The 26,504-nt window shown below is 42.1% G+C and overlaps 1 protein-coding gene across 6 annotated transcripts in view; it reads left to right on the top strand.

Moving 5' to 3' along the window:
• The window catches only part of dip2a (disco-interacting protein 2 homolog A), an 81,227-nt gene extending 56,315 nt beyond the window's left edge, over positions 1 to 24,912 (top strand). For 2 of the 6 annotated variants that reach the window (XM_076746428.1, XM_076746432.1), the window contains exons 6-39: positions 1,084 to 1,221; positions 5,019 to 5,138; positions 6,230 to 6,427; positions 6,582 to 6,673; positions 6,930 to 7,040; positions 8,028 to 8,151; positions 8,237 to 8,346; positions 8,554 to 8,656; positions 9,683 to 9,747; positions 10,236 to 10,329; positions 10,834 to 10,953; positions 11,108 to 11,222; positions 11,646 to 11,785; positions 12,199 to 12,335; positions 12,613 to 12,693; positions 13,563 to 13,690; positions 13,822 to 13,936; positions 14,573 to 14,774; positions 14,947 to 15,047; positions 15,382 to 15,462; positions 15,839 to 15,956; positions 16,285 to 16,406; positions 16,996 to 17,107; positions 17,245 to 17,354; positions 17,748 to 17,878; positions 18,025 to 18,193; positions 18,570 to 18,740; positions 19,465 to 19,494; positions 21,431 to 21,492; positions 21,682 to 21,739; positions 21,847 to 21,921; positions 22,224 to 22,398; positions 22,529 to 22,652; positions 22,797 to 24,912. In XM_076746428.1, the coding sequence (XP_076602543.1) occupies positions 1,084 to 1,221; positions 5,019 to 5,138; positions 6,230 to 6,427; positions 6,582 to 6,673; positions 6,930 to 7,040; positions 8,028 to 8,151; positions 8,237 to 8,346; positions 8,554 to 8,656; positions 9,683 to 9,747; positions 10,236 to 10,329; positions 10,834 to 10,953; positions 11,108 to 11,222; positions 11,646 to 11,785; positions 12,199 to 12,335; positions 12,613 to 12,693; positions 13,563 to 13,690; positions 13,822 to 13,936; positions 14,573 to 14,774; positions 14,947 to 15,047; positions 15,382 to 15,462; positions 15,839 to 15,956; positions 16,285 to 16,406; positions 16,996 to 17,107; positions 17,245 to 17,354; positions 17,748 to 17,878; positions 18,025 to 18,193; positions 18,570 to 18,740; positions 19,465 to 19,494; positions 21,431 to 21,492; positions 21,682 to 21,739; positions 21,847 to 21,921; positions 22,224 to 22,398; positions 22,529 to 22,652; positions 22,797 to 23,049 (4,085 nt within the window). In that variant the 3' untranslated portion in view covers positions 23,050 to 24,912. Of the gene's footprint in view, positions 1 to 1,083; positions 1,222 to 2,232; positions 2,265 to 5,018; positions 5,139 to 6,229; positions 6,428 to 6,581; positions 6,674 to 6,929; positions 7,041 to 8,027; positions 8,152 to 8,236; positions 8,347 to 8,553; positions 8,657 to 9,682; positions 9,748 to 10,235; positions 10,330 to 10,833; positions 10,954 to 11,107; positions 11,223 to 11,645; positions 11,786 to 12,198; positions 12,336 to 12,612; positions 12,694 to 13,562; positions 13,695 to 13,821; positions 13,937 to 14,572; positions 14,775 to 14,946; positions 15,048 to 15,381; positions 15,463 to 15,838; positions 15,957 to 16,284; positions 16,407 to 16,995; positions 17,108 to 17,244; positions 17,355 to 17,747; positions 17,879 to 18,024; positions 18,194 to 18,569; positions 18,741 to 19,464; positions 19,495 to 21,430; positions 21,493 to 21,681; positions 21,740 to 21,846; positions 21,922 to 22,223; positions 22,399 to 22,528; positions 22,653 to 22,796 lie in introns of those variants that run through there. The other 4 variants (XM_076746433.1, XM_076746430.1, XM_076746429.1 and 1 more) reach the window with 4 other exon arrangements.
• Positions 24,913 to 26,504: the final 1,592 nt, after the last annotated feature.

The raw sequence follows: 26,504 nt of genomic DNA, 5'->3' as shown, positions 1-26,504 counted from the left end.
AAACCCAGTTCCCACCACATTGCACCAAAGCACCTGTTCTCCAATCAGCAAAAACTGATTATTATAATCTTCCTCACTGTAGAATGTGTAGCAGATCTGTTGTATTGGACTGCTGTCAGTTGTGCATAGGTGTACTTAACAAGGCCGGGGAGTGTATATAGCACTTATACAAATATGTTTCATTTAGTATCATAATTTAGAGTTAAGCACAGGGGGACAAATGGAGGCTGTCACAATGTCCTCAGATTTGCCTGTTAATCGTATTACACAGAAATCTTGTTCTCAGTGGATAGGTTACTCTTTGAGGGGAATGTATCCGCTGAACAGAAACATTCATTCATTATCATTGCAGGTAGTTTAATGAGGTAAAACATAAAATCCTTATTAAAATCATAGGCAGTATAATAAGTGGATGGAGCTTACGGGTCTGAAAAGTGAAGCCAGTGTGGTGCCTTAAACCTGCTTTCTTTCTCTATGCCAGCACTGGTTGCCAAAAAAAGTCTGATTGTGTGTTCGCTTATGAGCAAATGACCCAACTTCTCACCTTCACTTCTCAACTTCTCTCAATTTATTACCTAAGTAAACATTTTCCTAATGAGATTATGGTCTCAATCACTGGTTTTAAGTTTTCTTCAATATGGCATAATGTTAATTTTGTAAATTTTGGTTCCATTTAGAGTAGCATGGACAATAAAGTAAAGTTTCTCAGTCAGATCCAGTCAGGATAGAGGCGTAGCAATGTGTGTCCTACCCAGCTCCACCCCCTCATGCAAATGTGATCACTTCAGGTTCCAAAAAACCAAGATGGTGACAGTCATAATGCCAAACTTGAGACTTCAAAATGGCAGTCCACAAACCGTTTGTGATGTCACGTTGGCTATATCCACTATTTATTATACTGTGTATGGTTGAAGTACATTATTTTGTAGTTAATGATTTCACCTGCAGATGATAGAAAGGCTTTCAGCCTCTCCATCAGATTCCTCAGTTTGTTTCCAAGCACATGGATTTTAAGTTAGTATCGACAGCCCAAAGCAGGCTTGGCGTTTGACCTTTTAACCCCCGACACCCCACTCATCACAGATAACCATTCAGCGCCCCCCGATGTGACGGGGTTGTCGGAGCGCTCCACGCTACACGCGGAGCGGCCCCAGGTGGCCTCGGTGCGAGGCGTTTCCCGGGGCTACAACCACCACACCAGCGTCATGGAGACTGCAGATGGTGAGTTTCCTGCTGTCACACACACACACACACACACACACACACACACACACACACACACACACACACATGCATACCTCCCTTTCTCCCCTGCTGTCTATCCCTCTGTCCTCTCCTCAGTCAGTCTGCCTGTCAGACTGGCACAAGCTGCTGACTGACCATTGTGTGTTGTCATGGTAACACTGCACGTTTCCAATCCCCCTCCTCAAAAAAAACCCACTATGTCTCTGCGTTAATGCTTAACATGGCATTGACACTAATAAAAACATTCAATTGATAATGATGTATAGAAGAACAGTGTTTATTTTGAGTCCCAAAAAGGAAAAGAATATCTTGTGACATGACCAGGGATCTGCCTTTGGAAAAAATTGATGCATTAAGGTAGTTGGTTTTACAATATATGCACCAAGTTTATTGTCTCCAGAGAGCTGCCATAGATGGCAATCTGGTCAGCCAGACCAGGGTGTGTTCCTGTCACCCCTCCATCTTCATTCATTCAGCATCACACCTGAAATGCTGCTTGGTAGCAGCCAGAAAAGTGGAACACAGCTTCAGCAGAGCTATTACCATCCTGCCATCTATCCTCTGTCATCAAGAATGTGTGCGTTCTCGGTTGTCACTGCTAATGAATGCTGAACCAGCCCACCTGGCTTGACACATAAAGGGGAAGGGATTTGTTTGTTAAATCTATGGATTTTTTAAAGATTTAAACTGTGTTGTTTTTATCCGTTTCTCTTTGACTGTTGTGGTATTCAAGATGTTTCAAACCCACACTCCCTGTGCAGCTTTTCCCACATGGGTCATTAAAAAAAATGACAAAAATAACAACGGCAGAAAATCCTATCCTTGTTGTTGTTATGGTACAACAACAACACTCTGTGTCTGTCTACTCTCACCTACGTCTGGCTGCTGGTAGATTTCTCTATCACACATTCACACATTTACAAACACAAAGTTAAACAGGACTGTTTCATTGACATCGTGATGTGTCTCTCCTCCAGGCTGTGAGAGGAGAGGTGAAGGATTCCTCAGTTTAATGGATGGTATTTATAACTGTTCCTCCAACTCTGTGGCAGTCAGCTGTATGTGCACTCTTCTGCGTGTGCATTTGTGTGTGTGTTTGTGTTTCTGCCTTCGCCTCCACTGTCGGGTCTAGCACTTGTCCAAACCCTGTGTGTTTTCCAAAAATATTTGCAAGCTATAGTGAATTCAGTCATTAGAGTCCTGTGTGTGCGTGCGTGTGTGTGTGTGTGACTGTGTTTGTATAACTAAGTGTGTTTCAAGAGGCTTTAAGTATTTACAGCGTCTTTACGCAACGTCTATCCTAAATGCTCCTCAAATTGATCACATTTAAGCAGCTTGTGTGAAAAGGCCATTTCCATGACAGGTGTAACTGTTCAGTCAGGGCTTGTGGATAATTTGCATGTTGACACACTGATTTCTGTGCTCACACTGAGACATGACGACTTGTCAGTTTGTTTCTCACTACATGCTGTAACACAAGCCTGTTAGCCTGCAGCCACACAATAGGCTTTTTGATGGCAGCCTTCTAGCACTGTTTCCATTTTAATAATGACACATAGTTAGGTGTAGAAAACATGCCACACAGTGACTTGACATCCATCTGTACTCATCTGTATTGATGCTGTATGTATTGGTTGCTATACGTGCACATTGTGGTGCATTATTGTCAACAAATCCCACAAGTCGACCAAAACTAACAATGAATTAATCCTACGAACAAGTATTGTGTGCGTAAGTCTGATATAGCTTAGTCCTTTGTGCTATAGAGCTCCATTGCTGGCCAAAAACCATAAGCATGAGCACTGTAATTTATTTTGGGTCAGTGCCACATATTCCACCCTGGTGCCGTAAATACTCAAGAGAGCAAATGTCAAATGTGTATTAATCCATGGTTTGAAAATAGTCTGCCCAACAAATCCAATGTTTTCTCTGTCTTGAGTAACATTTGATAAATACTACAAGGCCTTGCTGTTTGAGGAAATCACTTACTTACTGTATATCAGGGGTCCTCAGCTACATTTGTTCAAAGGCCAGAATTTTTCTAAGCAGACACTGTGGGGGGCCAGTCTGTCTAAATAAATAAATAAATTAGGTCTTATTAACCTATTATTGTTTTAACATTTGACATTCTTACAAAATTAATGTTATTTTTATTAGTCTTTATGGAAAATCCATAATAATAACGAGAAAATGCTCTCATACCTCAGCCACAGTTCAGCTACCAATAAATGAGTCCTTATCTCAACAAAAAAACCCTTTTGAGGATCCCAGGAAGCAAACACAAACACTTAGTTTGAGACAAAATACAGCAGTTAGCCAACAAAAATAAACCCAAGTGACGCCTCTTGCATCTAATAGACAAGCTTAGAGATTATCTGACGGTTGGATGCAAAGCTTTGCGAGGCTGGATGTGGTCCACGTCATTGCTATATAGAACACATACATTTGGGCCTGAGAGCCACAGACAGGGTAGGGAAGTCTAAAATATTTAGAGACTAACACATTTTGTCTTTCCATGGGATTCGTTAACAATAGGAAAACTATAGAATAAGGCCAGGTCTTAGCTTGTTGGTACAGTAAATGCAGTTCTGTTTGCTGTGTACACATATTGCTGTGAAGACTCCATGTTTGGTACAGTAATTCAACGCTGTTAATGGATAAATTATGAAATGAATACGTTAATTATAGTCTTGATCACAGGCGGTTCCTGGCTGGCTGTGATATTAATGATCAAGGCCCTAGAGTGGGTGGGGTTCAGGGCCCTCAGATGTTGCCCTGTGTGTCTGGGGCTTTCTAATTGGCCCATCAGGTGCAGCACTGACCCCCACACATCTACTCCCAGCACATCTGTCCCTGCATGAGGAGGCAGAGTCTGTCTCTGCCGAGCTTATTATAGTAAGACAGATCAGGCAAGCTGCGTGCAGCTGTGGCCTTCGTCTCCTGTGGCTGTCTGGAATGCCTGACACAGACCACCCCTCCCAGACTAAGTATGAATTCATATGGAGGAAACGGTGTCCAGTGATGACCGTAGTCTGCAAATACCCTTTCCAAAATGTGAGGGAAATACAGGCGCATTTCCCCTTTTGTCTTAGTCTGTTTCTCTCTTTTTCTCTCCAGCCCTGCTCCTTCATTCATGTTGTTATGTCTTTACAAAGGTCCATGTCTGCGATTATGCTTTCTCAGTATTGTATTCATTTACACTGTGTATATATTTTTTGACTTGACTGGGGTGCAGTTGATTTTAGCCTCCCACAATTGTGAATTTTGCAGTGTATGTAAAACAGACAACGTTTGAGAGACCTCATGAATCACTTATTGCAGAGAGGACATCTTTGTTGCTAGGCAGCAGGCGAGGAGGCTCCTCATTTCCTGACTTATTCAGCCTGTGAGGTTTGTCAGTGATTCTACAGTGACTGAAAGACAGTAACCTTTGACCTCCAGGTGGCTCTACAGTCACTCCAGGTCCACTGTTTTGTTGTCTTGCTACAGTGTGAGTGGCAGCTGGTTGTCCTCTGTGTCTCATTAGAGCACCACAGTGACCTTTTCTCTTCTCTTTTCTTATCTGTCCTCCCCTCATCTATCCGCTTTCTTTTATTTCATCAATATCTCAATCAATCTGTCTGCATGTCTTTCTCTACTATATCCCCTCCCACCTGTACCTGTTTCCACCCTGATATTCTTCCTTTTCCTGTATGTATTTATTTTCATACCCTTTCCATGTTTATCTCCCCCCCTACCTTTTCCTTTTCATCCCTTCCAATCTCACTGTGTAGGTGTTCCAGTCAACAGTCGAGTCTCCTCCAAAATCCAGCAGCTGCTCAACACTCTGAAGAGACCAAAGCGGCCGCCATTGCGAGAGTTCTTTGTTGACGATTTTGAGGAGCTTTTGGATGGTAAGCTGGTCTGAAAGTAATTACATTGCTTCTGTTAAATCAATAAATTGTGAAAAAGGCATCCCTCTGTCTCTGGTGTGATCAGCATACTGATTGGAGACTTTAGCAGCTAAAGGCTGTATTTAATACAGACACCCCTGCTCTTTTGAGGTTGACATCCACTTCAGCTTTAATGTTTTTTTGGAGCTTTCGGTGGAGTTCTCCCGCATCAGTATTGGTTCTTTATCAAATTCTTCTTGCAGCTCAGATAAAAGCGACACATTGATCTCACCACGCCTCACAAATAAACAGTCAACGTACACTTTTAGATCAGTGGTTGTTATTTTGTCTCTGGGTGGAGCTGAGACCACCAGGTGTGCTTAGGGAGTGGTTAGGGAATACTGTGTACAGAAACACATGCACAGTGGACCAGCCCTGTCTAACCATTTCCTCCATTCCAACCAGCCCATCGTGGGTTTTGGATGGTATTCTGCTAGGCTGAATAAACACTGTGAAAATGAGTAAGCGGTGAGAATAGTAATGCTGTGCATCAGCAGGTAATTGTAAAGCCTCTGTCACTTTGGCACAGAAACTGTGGCAAACCTCGGTGGTCTGTTTGTTGTGAGCAGAACAAACACACAAAGCTGAAATGACAGCAGGCTGGACACTATCTTTTCCTGAGAGAAGTGGTTTATTTGGTGGGGACATCTTGCCAGCTCAGTTAAACAGCTCTGAATTCCACTTAGCAGAGGGTTCAGGAGAGTGTGAGGTGAGAATAGTGATGGGGAGATGGAAGTCAAATCAAAGGGTGCTTGCAGCAAGGAACGGTGGACAGAGAACTATGCCTTTCAGTGAGCCATAGCTCCAAGTTTCTCGGGAGCTGGCATCTGAGGCAAATGAGACATATAAGGATAGAGCAGAGCTCACCTTTAAGCCCCCATCTTCTCATTGTCTTTCAGTCTCCACACTCATTTTATTACCCTGCCTTTTTGTGTGAGAGAGTCCAGGGCTCGGATACCACCAGCACACCAGGCGCAAGTCTGCTTTGTTGCTCAAAAAACCCACTGAACCGCCCTCACACTGTGGTCCCATTCTCCTCCCCATGTATTTAGTCCAGGAGCCAGATCCCAACCAGCCAAAGCCAGAAGGCCAGCAGATGAGTCCCCTGGAAGGAGAGCATCTTGGGGTGGTGAACAAGTGGCCTCCCTCCTTGCCAGCAGCCTTACAACGGTGGGGCACCACTCAGCCCAAGAGCCCCTGTTTGACGGCACTTGACAATGCTGGCAAGCCCGTCTACACACTCACCTATGGTAGGTGCCAACCTGTGATGATTGTCCCTGAATTAACAATGGAGATGGAAAACAATATCACCTCTTGTCATCCATTCTTTGAGTTGATATATGTTGATTTATGGGTCTAATGTCATTAGGTAAAATATTTGACAGTGTATATTCACCTTTGTAGGTAAACTATGGACTCGCAGTCAGAAACTGGCCTATACTCTTCTTAACAAGCTGAGCACCAGAAATGAGCCTTTGCTCATGCCTGGAGACAGAGTAAGTTGTGAGATAAGTCCACTTCAAATCTTGATATTTCCGGTTGTTTTCTTACAAAAGGCTGCGTTTCAGCACTCTATTTTCAACTGATAATTTTGGTACAAAATCATTATCACTACCTCATTACTTGTGAAGGAAAGCAAATGTTGGATTTCTGATCTTGATCAGGATACTTGCTGCACACCATGCCCATGCCTTCCATACTTTCACTTAAAACATATCATACCCTGAGATATCGTCTGTGATACGCCCGCAGGTCGCACTTGTTTTCCCCAACAATGACCCAGTGATGTTCATGGTGGCCTTCTACGGCTGCCTCTTGGCAGAGTTGGTACCTGTGCCTATCGAAGTGCCGCTGACCAGAAAGGTAAAGGCAGATAAAAGTACCATCTCCTGGGAATGTGTGAATATTTTTAGTATGTACAGCAGCAGTGAAGAGCAGTAGTGACCCCTGCTGGACATTTGACCCCTAAATGTTAGGAGAGGCAAGATGTTTCAATGTTGGTATCTACAATTTATCATATCCCAGAAAATGTCCCAAAAAACCTCCAACTTCTTGGTAATGTGGTCCATGATTACAACTGCAGCAGCAGCATTATCTTTAAATGTTCTAATTACAGAGTGTTACAATGCATTGCAGTTTCCTGCACATCCATCAGCTCAAGCTAAACCAAATTCATCCACATTAGTTACTCAGGCTGAATATTAATGCCTGTTCTTGATTGCCTTTTATAAGCATGCTGTTTGCAGACGCTGTGCTGTAATTAATGAGATTTGAGTGAGGTGAAATGATGTGTAATTCCAGTCAAAATATTAGATCACAGGCCAACTGTTCTCTGGAGTCAGAAACCCATTCGCTCAATCTACCAGCTCACATTTTTCCTCCTCTCTCTTTCTGTGCCTCTTTCTTTTTCTACCCCCTTTTTCTTCTCTCTCTCTCTTTCTCTTTTTTTTTTCTTTTTCTGCACAGTGTGGTTTGCTCAGCACGAGCCTAGCTGTAAGCTAATTTGCACAGCCAATCAAATATGAGTGAGCGTCTGTCAGATCTTGGGCTTCATCCCTGCTACGATTGAGCTTTGATGCTCTGTGGTAGAGTTTTTAATAGTGATTGGCCGTCACTCTGCTTTCTTACCTGCTGCTGCTTTGATGTATGATGCTCTGAGGTTTCTTCTTCTTCAGTTATCATTCTTCTTTCTCCCTGTTACAATTCCCACATTCCCTCAGAGCGTCTTTCTTCAAAGCTATTATGCTCAGGATTTCATTCTTCTTAATAGTTGATAATTGTGTGACAGACACTGTTTGCCAGTGTTTTGACAGTATGAACTTCAGTTTTTCATCCTCTTTGGTCCCCCAGGATGCAGGAAGTCAACAGATTGGCTTTCTGTTGGGTAGCTGCGGCGTCACGTTGGCACTGACCACTGACGCCTGTCAGAAAGGCTTGCCTAAAGCACAAACAGGGGAGGTAGCCACTTTTAAAGGTACGGCCTATTTTATTTTCATTTTGACTGCCTGTCTTTGTTTTTTCATTTTGTTTGAGCTGATTTCATGTCTCTGTCTCTGCAGGCTGGCCTCGGTTGCTGTGGTTTGTGACAGATGGAAAACATGTTGTGAAACCTCCGAAAGACTGGCATCCTCCAATACGGGAAGCCAGTAATGACATAGCCTACATAGAGGTACGTGTAGTTTCACTGATGTTACCAGTAAGACTTATTTAATTAAAAAATGTATTATATTTTCATTTGAATTTATATAATTTATATTTGCTGTATTTTTAATTTTTGTGTGCCACTTATAATTAAGTACTCTTCTTTTTCATATAATCCATGTCTAGCTTGTTGGAATGAAACTGTCAAATGTTTTTCCGTGTTTCTTACATCCAGTATAAAACCAGCAAAGAAGGAAGCACTATGGGGATCACAGTGTCCCACTCAGCCATGCTGGCTCACTGTCATGCCCTCACACAGGCCTGCGGCTACACTGAAGGTTAGCAGAACACTTTGCATTTTCTTCTCACGTACCAATACTTCATTTTTATACTTCTATGTTTTCTCCATCATTTATTCGTTGTTAAGACATGGAGAAAAGCACCCACTTGTTAGAGAGCGAGAACCAGCTAAAAATGTAGGCTTAAGCAAAGAAAGACGTACTATACATTGGGCTTGTCTTTTTGGGATTGCTGTGTTGTTTTGTCTTATTCATTCTGCAGATCAGGTAACACAGCAACCTATTTTATAATGTATGATATTATAGATAATAGCCTCTATACCAGATTGCATCGTACCGTTTCACCACACTCCATTTCGACAATCAGCTCTCTCTCTAACAACCACAAATCAATGGAGCACCCTGCTTGACGATATAAGGAGCTGCATCTCTATCAGCACTTTCAAAGTCAACTTTATAAGTCTGTTAAAAGCTGCTTAGTTCTGCACTCACTGATCTTGATATTCTCGGTTATGATCTTCATGACTTGCTTTTATTTATCAAGCATACATTTGTGATGTTTTTTTGTGTTTTGTGTGTTGTTTTTTTCCTCTGATCTGCCAAGGGACTACAGATGTGAATTAGCTTGAAGCTATAATGTGGCACAATCCATCACAGGGAGACGTTTATATTTGAGTTGCACACTGTCCCTTTAAATAAATAAATCGAATTTTCCCTTCACGTTGCTCACAGATCCTATCAGAGTATAATTACAGTCAATTCAGCTGGTGGAGTTTCTTTCTCTCAGACCTGGGTCAGGTCTGCGTAAAAAGAAACAGAACGTGAGGCACCTCCTCTCCTCCAGTGTCCCAGTTTTGCTCTAAATAACTTCTAACTGCACCAGCAGCCCAGAGACACTCTAGGTCTGTTTCTGAGACATAGTTTGGGGCTTCACTCAATCCAGTACTGCTGAACTCGGTTTGTGTTAAAAGCACCAGGATGATGTCTGATTGATCTAGTAAATAGGAATGTCTCAAATTCTTTTTGTCTGCTTTGTCTTTGCAAAATCTCCTTTTTGATGTGCAGCTGAGACCATAACCAACGTCCTGGACTTCAAGAGAGAAGCAGGATTATGGCATGGTGTTCTTACTGTGAGTAGTCTTGAAGCCTCTGGTGAAGCTAATAGATGGGTTATATAATCAGACATAGAAGAGATTCATACTCAGTTTGCTAGTAAAAAGTCTGATTTATCTGAGTGACTTCTTCCCTATATCAGTATGTAAATACATTCAAACTAATGAAGTCCTGATGGGCAGAAAGAGCTCATCTCCTACGTCAGGAGGTTGAAACCTCTAAAAATATTCTGTTTCTTCCAACACGTACTCAACCGAGCTTTGATTAACTGGTTTCAAAAATGCTGTGGGATTTAAGCACAGCTAATATATGACCTGCTGTTGCAAGTTAAAATTCCTAAAATGACACAGCAGCAGCACAAACATGCTTTCATTTATTCTCTTAATAGTAAGTGATAAAATCTTGTCATGACCCGCAGCTTGTTTATATTGACACCATGTCATTCAGATACACTTCTGACATATTTTGGTGCTGATGTGATGCTTGATGTCTGTTGTCATGGCAGAGTGTTATGAATCGGATGCACGTGATCAGCATACCGTACTCCCTGATGAAAGTCAACCCTCTCTCTTGGATACAGAAGGTTCACACATACAAAGGTGGGGATCAGTCCACTTACAAAGTAGCACACGTACAGGACATTATAGGTTTTTCACATGAAGTACCTTGAGAAAAATGCTTTGGTAGCTCGCTTGATAGTGAAATGATAGTTTTCCAACATTTTGTTATTGTTCTTGGAGTCTGTAAGCCTGTGTAAGACTAAGTTTAGCTTCCAGAGGGAGTCTGTTTCCCGTAACAGTTTTAATTCTTGCATGTGACAGGAGTGGATGGATTAAAGCAATAGTTTATTGGACCATTGATTTCTAGTTCAGCTGTGTTAGCCCGGTGGAGGTCGAGGACAGGAGGCCTGCTTCACTGAACAAAATTCATCTCCTCTCTTGTTCAGGCTTAGCTGAGTCACCTGTCAGCAACTGAGTCAGGCCGTGTTGCTATTTGCTGTCATATTTTGTGATCTGTGATTGGCTGTCAAGCTGGATGACAGCGGTGTTGATTGGGTGATTCTATTGTGAGCCTGTCTCTTTGTCTTTGTGTCCCCTGCGCAGCGCGGGTTGCAGTGGTGAAGTCGAGGGACATGCACTGGTCTCTGCTGGCCCAGAGAGACCAGAGAGACATCAGCCTGAGTTCCCTGCGCATGCTCATCGTCGCTGATGGAGCTAATCCATGTGAGGCCACATGCAGATTCTCATTAAATAAAATAACCTTATAAACACCCTGAAGCCACAAGAGATTATCATTGATTTGTTTGTGTTGTGTTCCTTGTATGTCTGTTTGACTGCCTCTGTATGTGTGTGTGCATGTGTGTGCGTGTTGCCACAGGGTCGATATCCTCCTGCGACGCCTTCCTCAACGTGTTTCAGGCACGTGGGCTGCGACCTGAGGTGATCTGTCCATGTGCCAGTTCTTCAGAAGCTATGACTGTCGCCATCCGCAGGTGAGATGGCGTTACTACACCTTATTAGAACAAAAGCCACCCGCCGACGCTCTGCACTACAGTGATCCTGCAGGGAGGGAAGGGAGATTTGTGCTTCTCTAACACAGAGAGGAACTGTAGGATTTTACAGCTTTCTGCTGATCAGTCATGGAGAAGGATTAGGATGACAGACGGACTAAAAGCACATGCTTCAAATAGGCAAACTGGCCCTATTTTTAAAATGAGTAGAGAAATGTGAGAGTCTAGAAATGTCGTAATGGATCCAGAATCTGTATCCCACAGATTCACATGGTTGTTATATTCAACCAAAACCACATCTGTCTCCTTTTGAGGTGTCAGTACTGCTGCAATAATGGCAAGTCTTTCAATGTGTGTCATTGTGTTTAGTAATACCTAGTGTAATTTACTGTCTGTGTCCTGCAGACCTCCAGAAATGGGTGTTCCTCCTCCAGGGAAGGCAGTGCTGTCTATGGGTGGGCTGAGCCACAGTGTGATCCGTGTGGACACAGAGGAGAAACTGTCTGTCCTTACAGTGCAGGATGTGGGACAGGTTATGCCTGGAGGTACAGAACGCTGCGCTGCTCATTAACAATTTGCTGCCATTAATGAGTAACATGCTGAAGTTGAAAAATAGAAGTTTCATATCAACTCCAGAGAATGGAGGTTATCAGATCAGATTTTGTGGGATATTTGCTGAAGTGTTCTGACTTCCACCTGTGTTTATGTCCACATTCAAATATTTAGCAGTGATGCTTTACCTTTGCTTTATGACAGAAAATTAGGCAGATTTAAAACAGAATTACAAAGCAATAATGAAATAATCAAATTAAAAAAGAATTTTTGCTAGAATGAACTTTCTGTAAAATCTAACTTTTACTTATTGAAACTTTCTCTTAGAAGGTAAACGATACTTAGTTTAGATGATTAATCATTGTTGTTAATGTCCCACCTTCCTGTCATCGCTGTGTGTCTCCAGCTGTGGTTTGTGTGGTGCGAGTGGAGGGGACACCCTATCTCTGTCAGACAGATGAGGTTGGAGAGATCTGTGTGAGCTCAGGTAGCACGGGCGTAGCTTACTACGGCCTCCCAGGCATGACCAAGAACGTCTTTGAGGTTAGTGTCTTATTTCTTTGCCTGAGCAGCATTTCAGGTGTGACAAAATATGCTGTTTATTTCTTTAAATGCTGTGTTTATCAATGTGTAATATCAGTTAATTTTGCATATAATCAATACCTGTTTGTTTATATAACTGCTCTGGATGAAACCAGAATATATTAAATTATCAGTTATTAAAGTTATTGCACTGAAAAGGCTTATGTGTAGACTCATTTTAAGTAAAGGCAATGGATGTTACTTCATGTGTTTTGAACAGTGTTGTGTCTTGTTGCAGACCATCCCAGTCATGTCATCTGGGGTTCCCATCAGTGACAGACCCTTTACCAGGACCTCACTGCTGGGCTTTGTGGGACCGGTAAGTCCCAGCTCATTAATGTGCCATCTTTTAACCTTACTTTACTCTGATGTCTGTCTCTTACCACAGGCTACATAAGGACATATCTGCTTGAAACTCAAGTAATTTGTTTTTCTCATGATTTAGCAATCTGTGATATTCAGTGTCATCACAGTATCTTTGTGATATTCGCAGTTTTACTCAACTTGTCCCAGTCCCAGGTAAATTGTCAGGTCAGGTCACTTAAATAAAAAAAACTAAGCTTTACAAATATGAAGCCATGCAGATAGTTTTAGTTTCATGTGCTCAGGGTTTGAGATACAGTATATGCCTCTTAGGCCTCTGCCACGACCACAATGAAGTGGAAATGGAGCAGGGGAAATTACCTTTGAAAAATTTCAACTGCAGTGTGTCTTTCCAGAAACAATATACCCATTACTCAGGATAATTCACAGACCTCTCTGTGGTATATACTGCAGGTCCAATGAAGACTGTTGAGAGGGAGGTGTATTTATTTAAAAACTGCCTTTAGTTGGTAGTTTATATGAACGTCTGTCAGGCTTTTACCCTTCAGAGAAGGAGAGAATCATATTTTATGCAACCGACCTGAGATGAGGGCCAGACCGCAGTGACTGAAGCAGAAATTGGGGCAGGATTTTGCTGACAAATGGTGATGGTTTTTATTCTTAAGCTGAAAGCAGAGATCTTTTTCTTTAAGGGCATGTGAGCTCAAGGATATAAAGAGGTGGATGATCGTTTGCAAGCTCTTGCAAACCTTTTGAGGTCTTTAATTTCCAGTGTGTTGGCTGTGTGGATGGACGCTGTACTTAAGATCAGGTAAATGTCAAGATCAACCTGTCTAATGATTTGTGATTTGTATTTCCCACCAGGACAGCCTTGTGTTCGTTGTGGGGAAGATGGACGGATTGATGGTGGTCAGCGGGCGGAGACACAATGCTGATGACGTGGTTGCCACAGCACTGGCAGTGGAGCCCATGAAGTTTGTGTACAGGGGAAGGTAATTTTAAAACACCACACTTCTCTACACATCTGTGATCTCTCATATCAAGAGTCTCTCGTATGTACACTGTTTTCTACTGACAGTGTCACAGTCCAGCTATAACAGGGTTTTTATGTTGTGTGTTCCAGGATAGCAGTGTTTTCTGTGTCCGTGCTGCATGATGAGAGGATCGTCGTGGTGGCAGAGCAAAGGCCAGACGCCTCAGAGGAAGACAGCTTCCAGTGGATGAGCCGCGTCCTTCAGGTCTTTTTCGCATCTTATCACTAAGTCACATCTAATTGATGCACTGTACCTGTGATCTTGCATGTTTTCATTTAGTAAGTGCAAATCGGGTATACTTAGTTAACATTACTCCTAACCTACAGTTTTCTTCACATCACATGGTTTTACATTGATTTTCTACCTTCCAGGAAATCATTGGTTTCAGTGTACATCAGTTCCATATGATGACCAACTTGCAGAGCTTTCAGATTCCTCAGGATAATTTATTACAATGAATAACTGTCAAAGTTGGGATGCTGAGGCATTCTTGAATGCATAAAGAGGGGCTCAGACAATGCTTTTGCTACGCAGCTTGAGGATATGAAATCTAACAAGCGTTATTGCATGCTTGAAATATTCATGGTTTGTTGTTTGCTGTTCTGGTCCAGCTTTGAGTCTTGATTTGGGGTGTTTTTGTGTCTCTATTTTATATGCACGTATAGTACATGTATAGTAGAAAAACAAGAATACTTGCAAGTGAATACATTAAACTAAAACTGGACAACAAAGTGCTCGTGTTTTTTCAAATGTTGTAAAATGAAAACAACTTCCTCAACAGACAGCTTTGCTGATCTCCATTTCTCCTTGTGTTTGCATGTATTACCTTTCTGTTTCCAGGCCATAGACAGCATCCACCAAGTGGGGGTGTACTGCCTGGCTCTGGTGCCTGCCAACACTCTTCCTAAGGCTCCCCTGGGCGGAATCCATATATCTGAGACCAAACAGCGCTTCCTGGAGGGCGCTTTGCATCCCTGCAATGTCCTCATGTGCCCTCACACATGTGTCACCAACCTGCCCAAACCAAGACAAAAACAGCCAGGTAGACCTCCTGTCCCAACACAGATCAGGCTTAGAAACAAATGTAGCATGAAGACGTACTTCTCTAATTTCTTCATTTTTCACTGCTGTGTATATTTTTATGTTGATATAAATGTTGGGCCTAACTTTGCCGACATCTATGATGTATTGATGAATGTGGTTGTGCTGCACAGAGGTCGGCCCTGCTTCTATGATAGTGGGCAACCTGGTGGCAGGCAAGAGGATAGCACAAGCCTGTGGGAGAGACGTGGCCCAGCTAGAGGACAATGATCAGGCACGTAAGGTAGATAGTCACCCTCATTTCACCCACTCATCAGCTCCACACATACACTGTAGACACAGGTAAGGATCCATGGTGGAGGGAGTGGAGTCTGAAGCACATACAGCTGATGGAGAGCACATGGTTTTGACTTCCTGCGAACAAATGCAGGAATTGTGCAAATCAGATTCCACTTGTGTTACACCCATTACTCTTCTGAGCTTCTCATTTACTGAACCCCATCACATCTGTCATTTCCGATTCATCATAACACAGTTGGTGTCTGACTTTGCTGTGTGTTTACTCTCATTTCTCTGTGATTAAACTTGTGTTTCTCTTGTCTCTATAGTTCCTGTACATACAAGATGTACTGCAGTGGAGAGCTCAGGCCACTCCAGACCATCCGCTCTTCCTTGTTCTCAATGCCAAGGTACTGCCTTTTTGTCATGGTATATAGAAGTTTGTTTTGTGATGGCAATATATATTGTATCATATGGTGAATTACCTAGAAATTCAACTGAGAAACTGTTTATACAGTGGATAAAACCATTAGATTGTTATGTCTGTTTTTGGCTAATTCCTGTAACTCCAATTTTCTAAAAAGGTGGTCTTCCATATTGGTTTGCGACATTGCCCGCAAGGGTCAAATAGCACAACAGGAGCTACCTTGATAGAAATCTCTACGGGTTGATGAATGATAAGAATGATGAAGACTAGCCATTGTCCTTGAAATTCTAACTTTTATATCTGTTAAGTAATATAGCATTGTAGATGAATGTAGCTTGTGTTCTTATCTTGCTCCTCAGGGCACGGTGGCTAGCACAGCTTCCTGTCTGCAGCTGCACAAGCGGGCAGAGCGGGTGGCTGCAGCACTGATGGGACGCCTCAACACTGGAGACCATGTAGCACTTGTCTTCCCACCAGGTAAGAGGCACTCCTGCTGCTGTGCTACTTGTCCTGTTGATCCTCCTCTTCACGCTTCGTTTAAAATACTATATTTTACATGATTTTGTTATTAACTTATTCTTATTAACTTAATTTTAGTATTATTATTATTATTATTATTATTATTATTATTATTATTATTATTATTATTATTATTATTCAGTAGGTTTTATTTTCCATCTTATGTGATACACTCTTTGTACTCTGATTTCATCCTTATGTCTCATTTATACTATTATTAACAAGTGGGTTTAAGTCTCTCTTATTTTACATTAATTCTGACATTGTATCCCTGTTTTCTATTCAGGAATTGACCTGATTGCCACCTTCTACGGCTGCCTGTACGCTGGCTGTGTGCCAGTTACTGTCAGACCCCCACACCCCCAGAACCTGGCAACCACCCTGCCCACTGTCAAGATGATTGTTGAGGTAAGAGATGGTCCACTGACCTGCATCAAATTGAATTAACTGCATCTATCTCTCTGCACAGCTATCATTAAACCATTAAACCTGCTGAATGTATGGATTAAAAAAATACAAAGTCTTGAAAGTCTGGAAACTACTTAATTTTAACTGATATATTTCCAAGGTTGTGAATGGTCTTGAAATCAAGTTTACTCCTTGAAAAATGCTTGATTTTCAACATAATCTGGTGTTTCATCTACACAATCACTCATGCAAAACCAAACATAAAATCAGTTTAGTTAATATCAACAGCTGGTAAAATACACAAAATGCACATATATATTCTTGGTGTGGATACAAATGAATTTTGTAAACTTTATCTTTTGCAAATGCATTTATGGTTTAATTTAGATGTGATGATAGAGACTTTGGGAGTCTGGAAATTTGAGGTTTGAGTGCCTTGAAAGGGCTTGAATTTTATACTTAAAAACTGCAGGAACCCAGAAAATATACTGAGTTATATACAAAATCAGCTCCGCTCTGTGACGGGTTCTTGTATTTCGAAAGTCATGTAATATGTATGCAGTAATACCTCTGTATCTGTGTGTTAAAGGTCAGTAAGTCGGTGTGTATCCTGACTACTCAAGCAATAATGAAGCTGCTTAAATCCAAAGAGGCTGCTGCTGCTGTGGATGTCAAGAGCTGGCCCATGGTGCTGGACACAGGTGAATTATATACACATGTAACACACTGAGGTCCACAGTTTGTGCTCTGGTGTTGCCACGAGAAGAAGAAGGAAGACATGGTCTGTGATTTTCATCGCTGCTTTTAAAGCTCTCTTCCTCCTTCTCCCAACCTCCAGATGATCTCCCCAGGAAGAAGAGTCCCCAGATGTACAAGCCCCCGACCCCAGAGATGTTGGCTTACCTGGACTTCAGTGTGTCCACGACAGGCATCTTAGCAGGGGTCAAAGTAGGTTGAATGTCGGAGGACACATGGGTCATGTGGATACTTACTGTCGCTGTCATGTTGGGATGCTGCCAGTCTTTCTTTGTTCCTGTTAACAGAACTTTGATAAATTTTAATATTTTACAATCTGCTGTCAGTGGGTAGAAATCATGAAAGAATTAAAATAAAATGTTTGGATCAGGTAAACTCTCCAGCTGGAGGTCATTCAAAGAGTACTTTGTTTTACTGGACAGCAGTCACATTTCAAGTTCTCAGTTTCAAGCAACCATCCACACATTGCTGAAGTGAAATAACGGATCCCTAAAAGCTCGAGGAGTTGTTTTAAGTTGGATTTTACTCCAGGATTCAGTTTGGATGCATCATTTGTGTCTCTGTGTGTCATATCATCTCCTCTAGATGTCGCATGCTGCCACCAGTGCCTTGTGTCGCTCCATCAAACTGCAGTGTGAGCTCTACCCCTCCCGGCAGATCGCCATCTGTCTGGACCCCTACTGTGGCCTGGGCTTCGCTCTCTGGTGTCTGTGCAGGTAAACCAGCTCTGCACAAATGACTGGCAAAATCAGAAATCAGATCCTCAGTGTTAAGAGATTGTGGCCAGAACAAACAATGTGTTATCTTCTGGTGGTATTTTTCTCCATGTATCCACACTCAGCCTCTCTGTTTCTGGTCTCAGTGTGTACTCGGGCCACCAGTCGATCTTGGTTCCCCCTCTGGAGCTGGAGAGCAATGCGTCCCTGTGGCTCACGGCAGTCAGCCAGTACAAAGTGCGCGTCACCTTCTGCTCATATTCCGTCATGGAGATGTGCACCAAGGGCCTGGGTGCACAGACAGAAGCACTGAGGGTCAGTTTGTCTCTTCAGGTGTTGTGTGTTGTCATGAGTAAGCAAATAAATTCCAGCATTGTCTTCCACAAAATTTAAGGTTTTTCCTGTGGTGCCGCTGCCACAGCAGCCATGACTATCGAGTCAGGGTGAAATACTGCTCTGTATCTGTGTGCTGATTACTGTCTGCAGCTTGCAGAGTAAAATCTGTATGATAAAAAAGTTGAAGGAAAATCTCATTCAGACATTCAGGTTTATGATATGGTCATTGGTCATTTTTGGAAATGTTCTCTGTCATGGTCGTCTTTGCAGCTTGAGGAACAATATTATATTATTCCTTTAATTACAGTACGTTTTCTCACAGTTAACACTTCTTTCTTCTTTTGTCCACCCCCAGTTGCGAAACGTGAACCTGTCTTGCGTGCGTACGTGCATGGTGGTAGCAGAGGAGCGGCCCCGCATAGCACTCACTCAGTCCTTCTCAAAGATCTTCAAGGACTTGGGCCTTTCACCACGAGCCGTCAGCACCACCTTCGGCTGCAGGGTGAATGTGGCGATCTGTTTGCAGGTAAGCAGCTGGTGAAGGACGAAGAGGGTCGGAGAGGTTCGGGGTCCATGGCGGTCAATATTTTACGTTGTTTATGTTTCAGATCGACATCCAAGAGATCCTTGAAAAATGCAGCTCTTTAAATGAGTGAATGTTAATGATAACTTAATGCAGGTGGCTTCTTTTACAGCATAAAAAACTGCACAAGAAGTGAGAGGGGCACAGTGGAGGTGATGTGATAGCTGGAAGTTACAGGAAAATTAAATAGTCATGTAGAATGATTGATGTATGGAGTCAAGAAACCGGCAAAAGGCAGTAAAAGGTTATCAGATGATTTAATCCATCACTGATAACGTTGCAAGTCTCAAATGAAAGATAAAGTTTTTTCCCTTAATGTACAATTAGTTGGTGACAAAGCAAAAAGGTTTTATTTTTTTCCTATAGCTCTAAGCAGTCGATGAGTTAATCTTTTGCTAGCTTGTTTTATTTTTAACTGTTGTAAAGAAAAAGAGCTTCACACCAACTGATCTGAAGGGAAACGTACAAATGGCAAAAATACCGTGCTCTGAGTGGCTTCTGACTGTTCATCATATTTCTTTTCTCCTGTGGCCCTTCGATATTCTGGTTCATTTATTTCTCCCTATCCCTGGTGATTTTTTCCGTGTGTGTGTGTGCATGTGTGTCCACATATATAAACATATATATATATATATCTTTATTTATCTGTCCCGCCCTGTCCTGTCAGCCCAACAGGTTAGGGAAACTGGCTGAGCAGGTAACTGTAGGATAAGAGTTGCTATTTGCTCATTGGGCTGCCGCTGGGTCTTTGTGTGTGTGGGTGTGTGTCTACGTGTTCATGTGCGTGTTTTTTGTTTATCTTGCATGGTTTTTGAACATGCTTAACCTCAATTCACCAATTTTTGTCTTGGTTTTCTTTCCCTCTGACGAGCTTCGGCTTTCCTTTACCGCTATTCATGTTAGCCGAGTCTTACCTGTACCAACTGGCTCTTGACTGTTGCTTTATGATACATGTGTGTTATATGTGATCTGCCACGACAACCCAGATTCCAGAAAGTTGGGACTCTGTGTAAAACATAAATAAAAACAGAATGCAAACATTTGCAAACAAACTGTATTTACCAACAGTGGTTTCACAAAGTGTTCCTGAGTCTATGTAGTAACATCCTTTATCCAATCATGTGTTCACAAAGTGGTGAACCTCGCTCCATCCTTGCTTGTGAACAACTGAGCCTTTCCAGGACGTCCCTTTCATACCCAATCATGATACTCTCACCTGTTACCAATGAACCTGTTTACCTGTGGAATGTTCCAAACAGGTGTTTTTGGAGCATTCCACATCTTTCCCAGTCTTTTGCTGCTCCTGTCACAACTAGTTTGAAATCTGCTGTTTGCATGAAATTCAGAATAAGCAGGTATTTGCAAAAACCAATGAAGCTGATGATAAACAACTGATCCCATTCAGTTTTATCTGTTTTATACAGCGTCCAAACTTTGTTGGAATCAGAGTTGTACATTATACCATGAGCTAGCAGCATGAACTTTGCCGCGATTCAGTTTATTTGGGAGAACTTGTAACTTGTAAGTTTTTAGTTAATTGTTTTTGACAGTCCCTCTATTCTAACACTCATTTACAACAATTTGCCACACCTAGTTTTTGTAGTAGTTGTAGTAGATGGACTAATTAATTATTGAGTGATTTGTGTAATGAATGCTCTGTTGGTAGTTCGATTTAGTGAGAAAAATCTTTCTATCCTTTCATGTGTCCCCCCCCCCCCCTTTCAACTTGCTGCATTTTGGAATTAAGCTCCTCATTAACAAATGCTGCACACAGTTTTGACTCTTCAGTTGTGTTGGATGAGCCAACATGTTGATCAGGTTCATAAAAGCAAATGTTTGACATTAGGTGATTAAGTGTCTTTTAATTAGGCTAATCAGGCTTGGGTTTTGAGGCAAAGATTAATCTCTGGATTGAGTTTGTAATGTTTCAAAAATGCTTGGCTCGACATGCCGACTCATTACACTGATTCAGCCACTCTCTCTGTCCGGCTTTGACCTCGCAGACGACCGTACGGCAACTCATTGCTAGCTTGTGCTCTGGCTGTAAAGTGGCAAATGAGTGATGGAAAACATAATGTGTTGTGACTAGTCTTACAGCAATAATGATGACAAATCCCAAAATAGAAGGAATCAATATCTGACAACCAGAATCAGTACTTGAGAAATGGTTCAATTAGATGCGTGGCGGAGCTCGAGACGTTTAATCAAAACTAATGGTGCTCAGTTAGAATTTATCTGGCATTTATGTGACTTTTAAAGAAAATAAATATTTGAAGGAAATAAACTGCACGTCATTTATAATTTCTTGAAGGCCTCTAATAACTGCCACTGTAGCTTTTTCCAGCCTTCTTACACTTGTATGAAAATAGACCGGCAGCATTAGAGCTGCGGTGAGTTAAACTCTGCAGGTACTGACAGTGTCTGTGGCTACATGGTTGAGTTTTGCCAAAGTCCTAACTATCGTAGCCTGGCTGGTTGGCTTCTGGCTGCCCCCCCACCCCCACCCCTGCTTTGTCAACAGTTGTACCATAAGCAGCTTCCACGTCCCCTCCACTCAGACAACATACAGCATTAATGTCAGGGCTGTAAGAGTCACATCACTGACTCATGTGGCACTGCTGGTTTTTGTCCAGGGCACAGCCGGACCAGACCCCACGACAGTTTATGTGGACATGAGAGCTCTACGACATGATAGGTAATTATAATTTATCATTTTGATTATCTGTTTTTTCCCTTTAATTTTCCATATGAATTTAACCTGAATATGTTCTTCACATCTTGAAATGAAGTTTCCAGTTTTCCCACTTTTTTTGTCCATATGTTGAGAAATGGAATGAAAATGGACATGAAATTACTCATTTTCTCCTCTATGCATTTTCTTCAGGGTACGCCTGGTGGAGAGAGGGTCACCACATAGCTTGCCACTGATGGAGTCTGGGAAGGTACGGCATCCTGTAAACATGTACTAAAACACTGCAAACAGCTGTGACGCTGTGCTGCTTTCTCAAGCTGTCAAGGGATTTTAAGATATGTCTGTCTGCTGTTGTAGATCCTCCCGGGGGTGAAGGTGATCATTGCCAACACTGAGACTAAAGGACCCTTGGGAGACTCCCATCTAGGAGAGGTAACGTCATTTGAGGTTTTCAGTGCAGACTTGATCACCTGGCTGATCCCCACAATTAGATTAGAGATTGTTTATTTTCCATGTATACACATAACCAGGTTTCCTTATTAATAGTCAAGTTTTCAGCTGTGATCATTTTTACTTGTGATATTAATACCAATGGAATCAATACATTCATTCTCTTTTTATACAAATGTTGGATAATGATATGTACTAGATCTGTAATCTTGATCAAAAGAGCGGCAGATGTGTACAGACGCCTGTGTAACAGCTGCCAATTGTCATTATTGTGCTTGTGACAGATCTGGGTGAGCAGTCCTCACAACGCCACAGGCTACTACACAGTTTATGGTGAGGAGGCGCTGCATGCTGACCACTTCAACACCAAGCTGAGCTTCGGCGACACCCAGACCGTCTGGGCGAGGACGGGCTACCTGGGCTTCCTGCGGCGCACAGAGCTGACTGATGCCAGCGGAGGTGAGTATCACCAGTGCTCGCTCTAACTCACACTCAGTGCATTGCTTTTGGTGTAAGCTTCATTTCTTTAACTTATTAGATATAAGCTGATAAATGTGTGACTGTGTGTGTGTGTGTATGTGTGTCTCAGAGCGGCACGACGCCCTCTATGTGGTCGGCTCTCTTGATGAGACTCTGGAGCTGAGAGGAATGAGATATCACCCAATTGACATCGAGACTTCTGTTATCCGTTCTCACAAGAGCATAGCTGAATGGTGAGAAAGCTCCATCAATTATACATCAATTATAGATTAAAGGTGTTTGTCCATTTTAGACTTGAAATACTCATACATGAATTCTTACCACTAAGTCCTTTTTCTCCCTCTCTCCATGCATCAAACACCTCTTCTTCCCTCCAGTGCTGTGTTCACATGGACCAACCTCCTCGTGGTGGTTGTGGAGCTGGAGGGATCAGAGCAGGAGGCCCTGGACCTGGTGGCCCTGGTCACCAACGTTGTCCTGGAGGAGCACTACCTCATCGTAGGGGTGGTGGTGGTGGTGGACCCCGGCGTCATCCCCATTAACTCCAGAGGGGAGAAGCAACGCATGCACCTCAGAGATGGATTCCTGGCCGACCAGCTGGACCCCATATATGTGGCCTACAACATGTGAGGGCCCAGCTGCAGGAGGGTTACTCCTCCATGCGGCTTACCACACAACAGGAGGCAGCAGGACAGTAAAAATGGGGCTCGCGATTGACGCAGGCCCGGTGTCGGTATGGCTTCTGTTGAAAGAAAGCGAGCTGCCCTCAGTGGAAATATGAAAGAGACATGGATGCAAAACATCACAGCGAAAATGGAAAGAAATTCCAAGAGAAATACGATTGACACGAACATCACGACGTTTCTCCCTGTGATTTTTTGCCTCAACAAATAATGTTTAAAGGGCATTCTGGTTTTGTTGAAGTGAGTTTTGTATGTATGATAACGGCTGACTCCTTAAACCCAGGACACCCGATAGCAGTCCAGCAGCAGGTTAAGGTATAATATTACACTGTGCCATTAACATAATTTACTTTGTCAGTCTCCAAAATGATGAATGTTAGTTGTGTTCGCCATACACTTGTGCCATAGAACAGGAAAGACACCAGGACTCTAACCCTGGTCCACACAAGCTCTAACATGTTTCAAGTTAGTGGAGCCTCCTGTGCCATTGTCATTACATCTGTGGGAGCAGCTCTTCAAATTATGGCCGCACCCTAAAATCAACCCCGATTTTCGTGTTTCAGATCATGTTATTTGCATCAAGAAGCACACAGCAGTGTTGGAGGAGGTGCAGTTAGTGTTATTTGTTGCTCATTCAAACAGTAGTGCTTTAGTTTATAGTGTCAGTAACAGAAACCTTAGAAATGATGTTGTGGTTTGACTCAGTCTCGTTCTTTTCTGAATCTAAAACGTGTAATATAGTTATTGTTTTATCTGAACAAAAATGCAATATGAGTGATGTGAAAGATGCTTTGAATGACAGCCGACAGTAAGTGCCGATCATTTGAAGTCAGGAGATGGCGAGGAATATAATCGTTGCTTACGCTGAGCAACGTGCCAAATGATATGAATTAAGCCTTAAGTGTTTTTTCAGACGCCTGTTCCTATCCCAGCTCCTGTTTAACTTAATTTTGTGAAGTTTATCAGTTGTTGGATAAGGACGGAATATGCAGAGGGAGGTTAGGTTTGATAAATCCTGCTCTTATTGCACCCAAAGTCTTGATCTAAGATGAATATACTTGATCCTAACATCAGCCATTACAAACACACACTCCATAGATATTTTTAATGAGGTATGTTCGTATTGTCAGTTGTGTTGAATGTGTGTTTTATAGCAAAAGACTGGAAGAAAGAGTAGTTGACATGGGTTTGATGCAGAATGTTATCGCCTCATTTCGAGTGCCACAAGGTTGAATGAGAGTTGAAAAATATTGGTAGTTGCATGTTCCGTATGAGGCAAGTGTCTAATATGCTCGTAACGCCATAACCTCCCACCTTATCACATTGACTTTGCAAAGATTCACGTCACTGTATGTTGCTTCTTTTTTCTATGTGCACATCCCTTCAGAAACAGGCTCCAGCCTGCTGTAAGTATGTACAGGTTTTGTGTAAATTATTAATAGATGGAGGACACGACAGGAAGCGTAACACAAAGACTGAATCTGGTATATATGTTAACTTCTCCCTCCCAAACAAAAATTCTGTGACGTGTATTCTCGTGTGTGGACATTGGGAAGTGACACGAAAAGCCTTGTAAACATTTTTATAGTCTGAAAGTACAGCAGGAACTGGCCACTTCCAGGGTGAGACGAAGCACACTCCGAGCACAAGGAGGAGACAGCTATGCTCCAGTGACTGCTGAGATGTCACGTCCTCCAGAGCAAACTTTTGTTGTTAACATATGGAAAGATACATTTGTCTGATATATGGTTAGTTGTCATTATTTTCATAACATGATTTCTTAATGAATAAAAAAGTGATTTTAACTTGACATGTTGGTCTTCGCTGTCAACTGAACATGCAGGCGCCCTGTCCAATAAGAATATTCAAACTTTGGTCAGCTTTTCTTCTCAAATAACTATTTTTCTTTAATGGTACAGTCTGAGGCTCCAGTGAGCGCACGCTTAAGTTCAGTGTCAACTTCTTGTTAAAACCACAAACATCCACACAGGTGTGTTCAATACTCTGCCTGATTAAACTGCTGCTCAGGTTGAAGGTGGGAAGACATGAACCACAATTACGCCAGAGCTTCTGGGTTTTGTCACAGAACTTAATTCAAATTCATTGACATTTGTAGCTATGCTAATAACTAAACATCCAGGTTTGGAGTATATCCTTTCTCAGCAGCCTTTAATGGACATTTTTGATGAGAGCTGTAGTTTTCATAAAGTAAATGTTGAACTGCATTAAAATCACAAAGGTTTCGGTTACTTTCAACAACATCTAGCGGTTACCGTCTTGTCTAAGAATAAGGTAAGTGTATATAAGAAGCATATGAGTCCATTCAGTTCAACAGAATCCCATTTCAGTCCAGTATCATCAGTTTCAGACTCAGTTCACATATTGAAGGTGTGAATGTGTTCTTGGTCCCAGTGGGACACCGTCTCTTTTCATGAATGAGTTTATGATTGAACCGCTAAGACAGATGGGGGAAGGTGCGTGTGTCTGCATGTGTCCGTCTGTACCAGCACCAGCTTCCCCGGGATTTGTGCTTTTGGCCAGACTATTCTGACACACGAGCACATGTACAGTTTTCCTAGCTACACTCTCCTCAGACCGCAAGTGTGTCTGTCCACAGCATGTCTTGGATACTCTGTGCACATGGGGCTGTACAGTAAATATACAGCATATTGTATGATGTGTGTGTGTGTGTGTGAGAGAGAGAGAGAGAGTAAAAAGCCATTGTTGTTGACTGAGTGCACTTCAGACTGACGGGAAGTTGTCAGTATTATTTAGACATTAATTTATTACACTTTTTTCAACCGTAGTTTAAACCATTTCAAAACATTTGCTTAATCATTTCTTGTTTCTTTTCCCCATTTTCTTGATATTAAAGTGATCTGTTTCTTCTATGAAGGATGAAGCCCAGAAATAGATGTTTTTTCAGTCCTATATTAATAATTGAGTTAAAGAGAGATTGATTATGATACAACAGCTGTTTGTTTTTAGACTAAGCACGTATCAAACATTTTTAAGCGCCCGCTTCAATCACTTCATGTGCTCTATGAGAGAAACACATGATGACGACAAATAGACACCAATAACCACCAACCACCATAACTACATGGAGACACAAATAATGCAGCCTGTTGCATGCAGTCATTTTGTGGCTCTTCTTTCTATCTATGGAGACTTGCTCTTATGAGGGATAAGTGGGGTTCCATATTCGTCTACAATACGAGGAAAGAAAGTAATAATTACAAATTCACTTGTTATAGTATGACAGTGTCTACCACTGGCTGGCATTTCAATATGACATTTAAAAATAATGAGTGCAGTCATCCTTGATTTAATTTTATTATTATTTTTATTTCAGGAGGTAAAAGCTGATACTACTGTAATAAAATGAATTATAGTGACACA

This window comes from Chaetodon auriga, chromosome 13 (assembly GCF_051107435.1).
Source record: "Chaetodon auriga isolate fChaAug3 chromosome 13, fChaAug3.hap1, whole genome shotgun sequence".
In the NCBI taxonomy this organism is placed as follows: domain Eukaryota; kingdom Metazoa; phylum Chordata; class Actinopteri; order Chaetodontiformes; family Chaetodontidae; genus Chaetodon; species Chaetodon auriga.
This window is presented reverse-complemented; position numbering and strand designations above follow the sequence as displayed.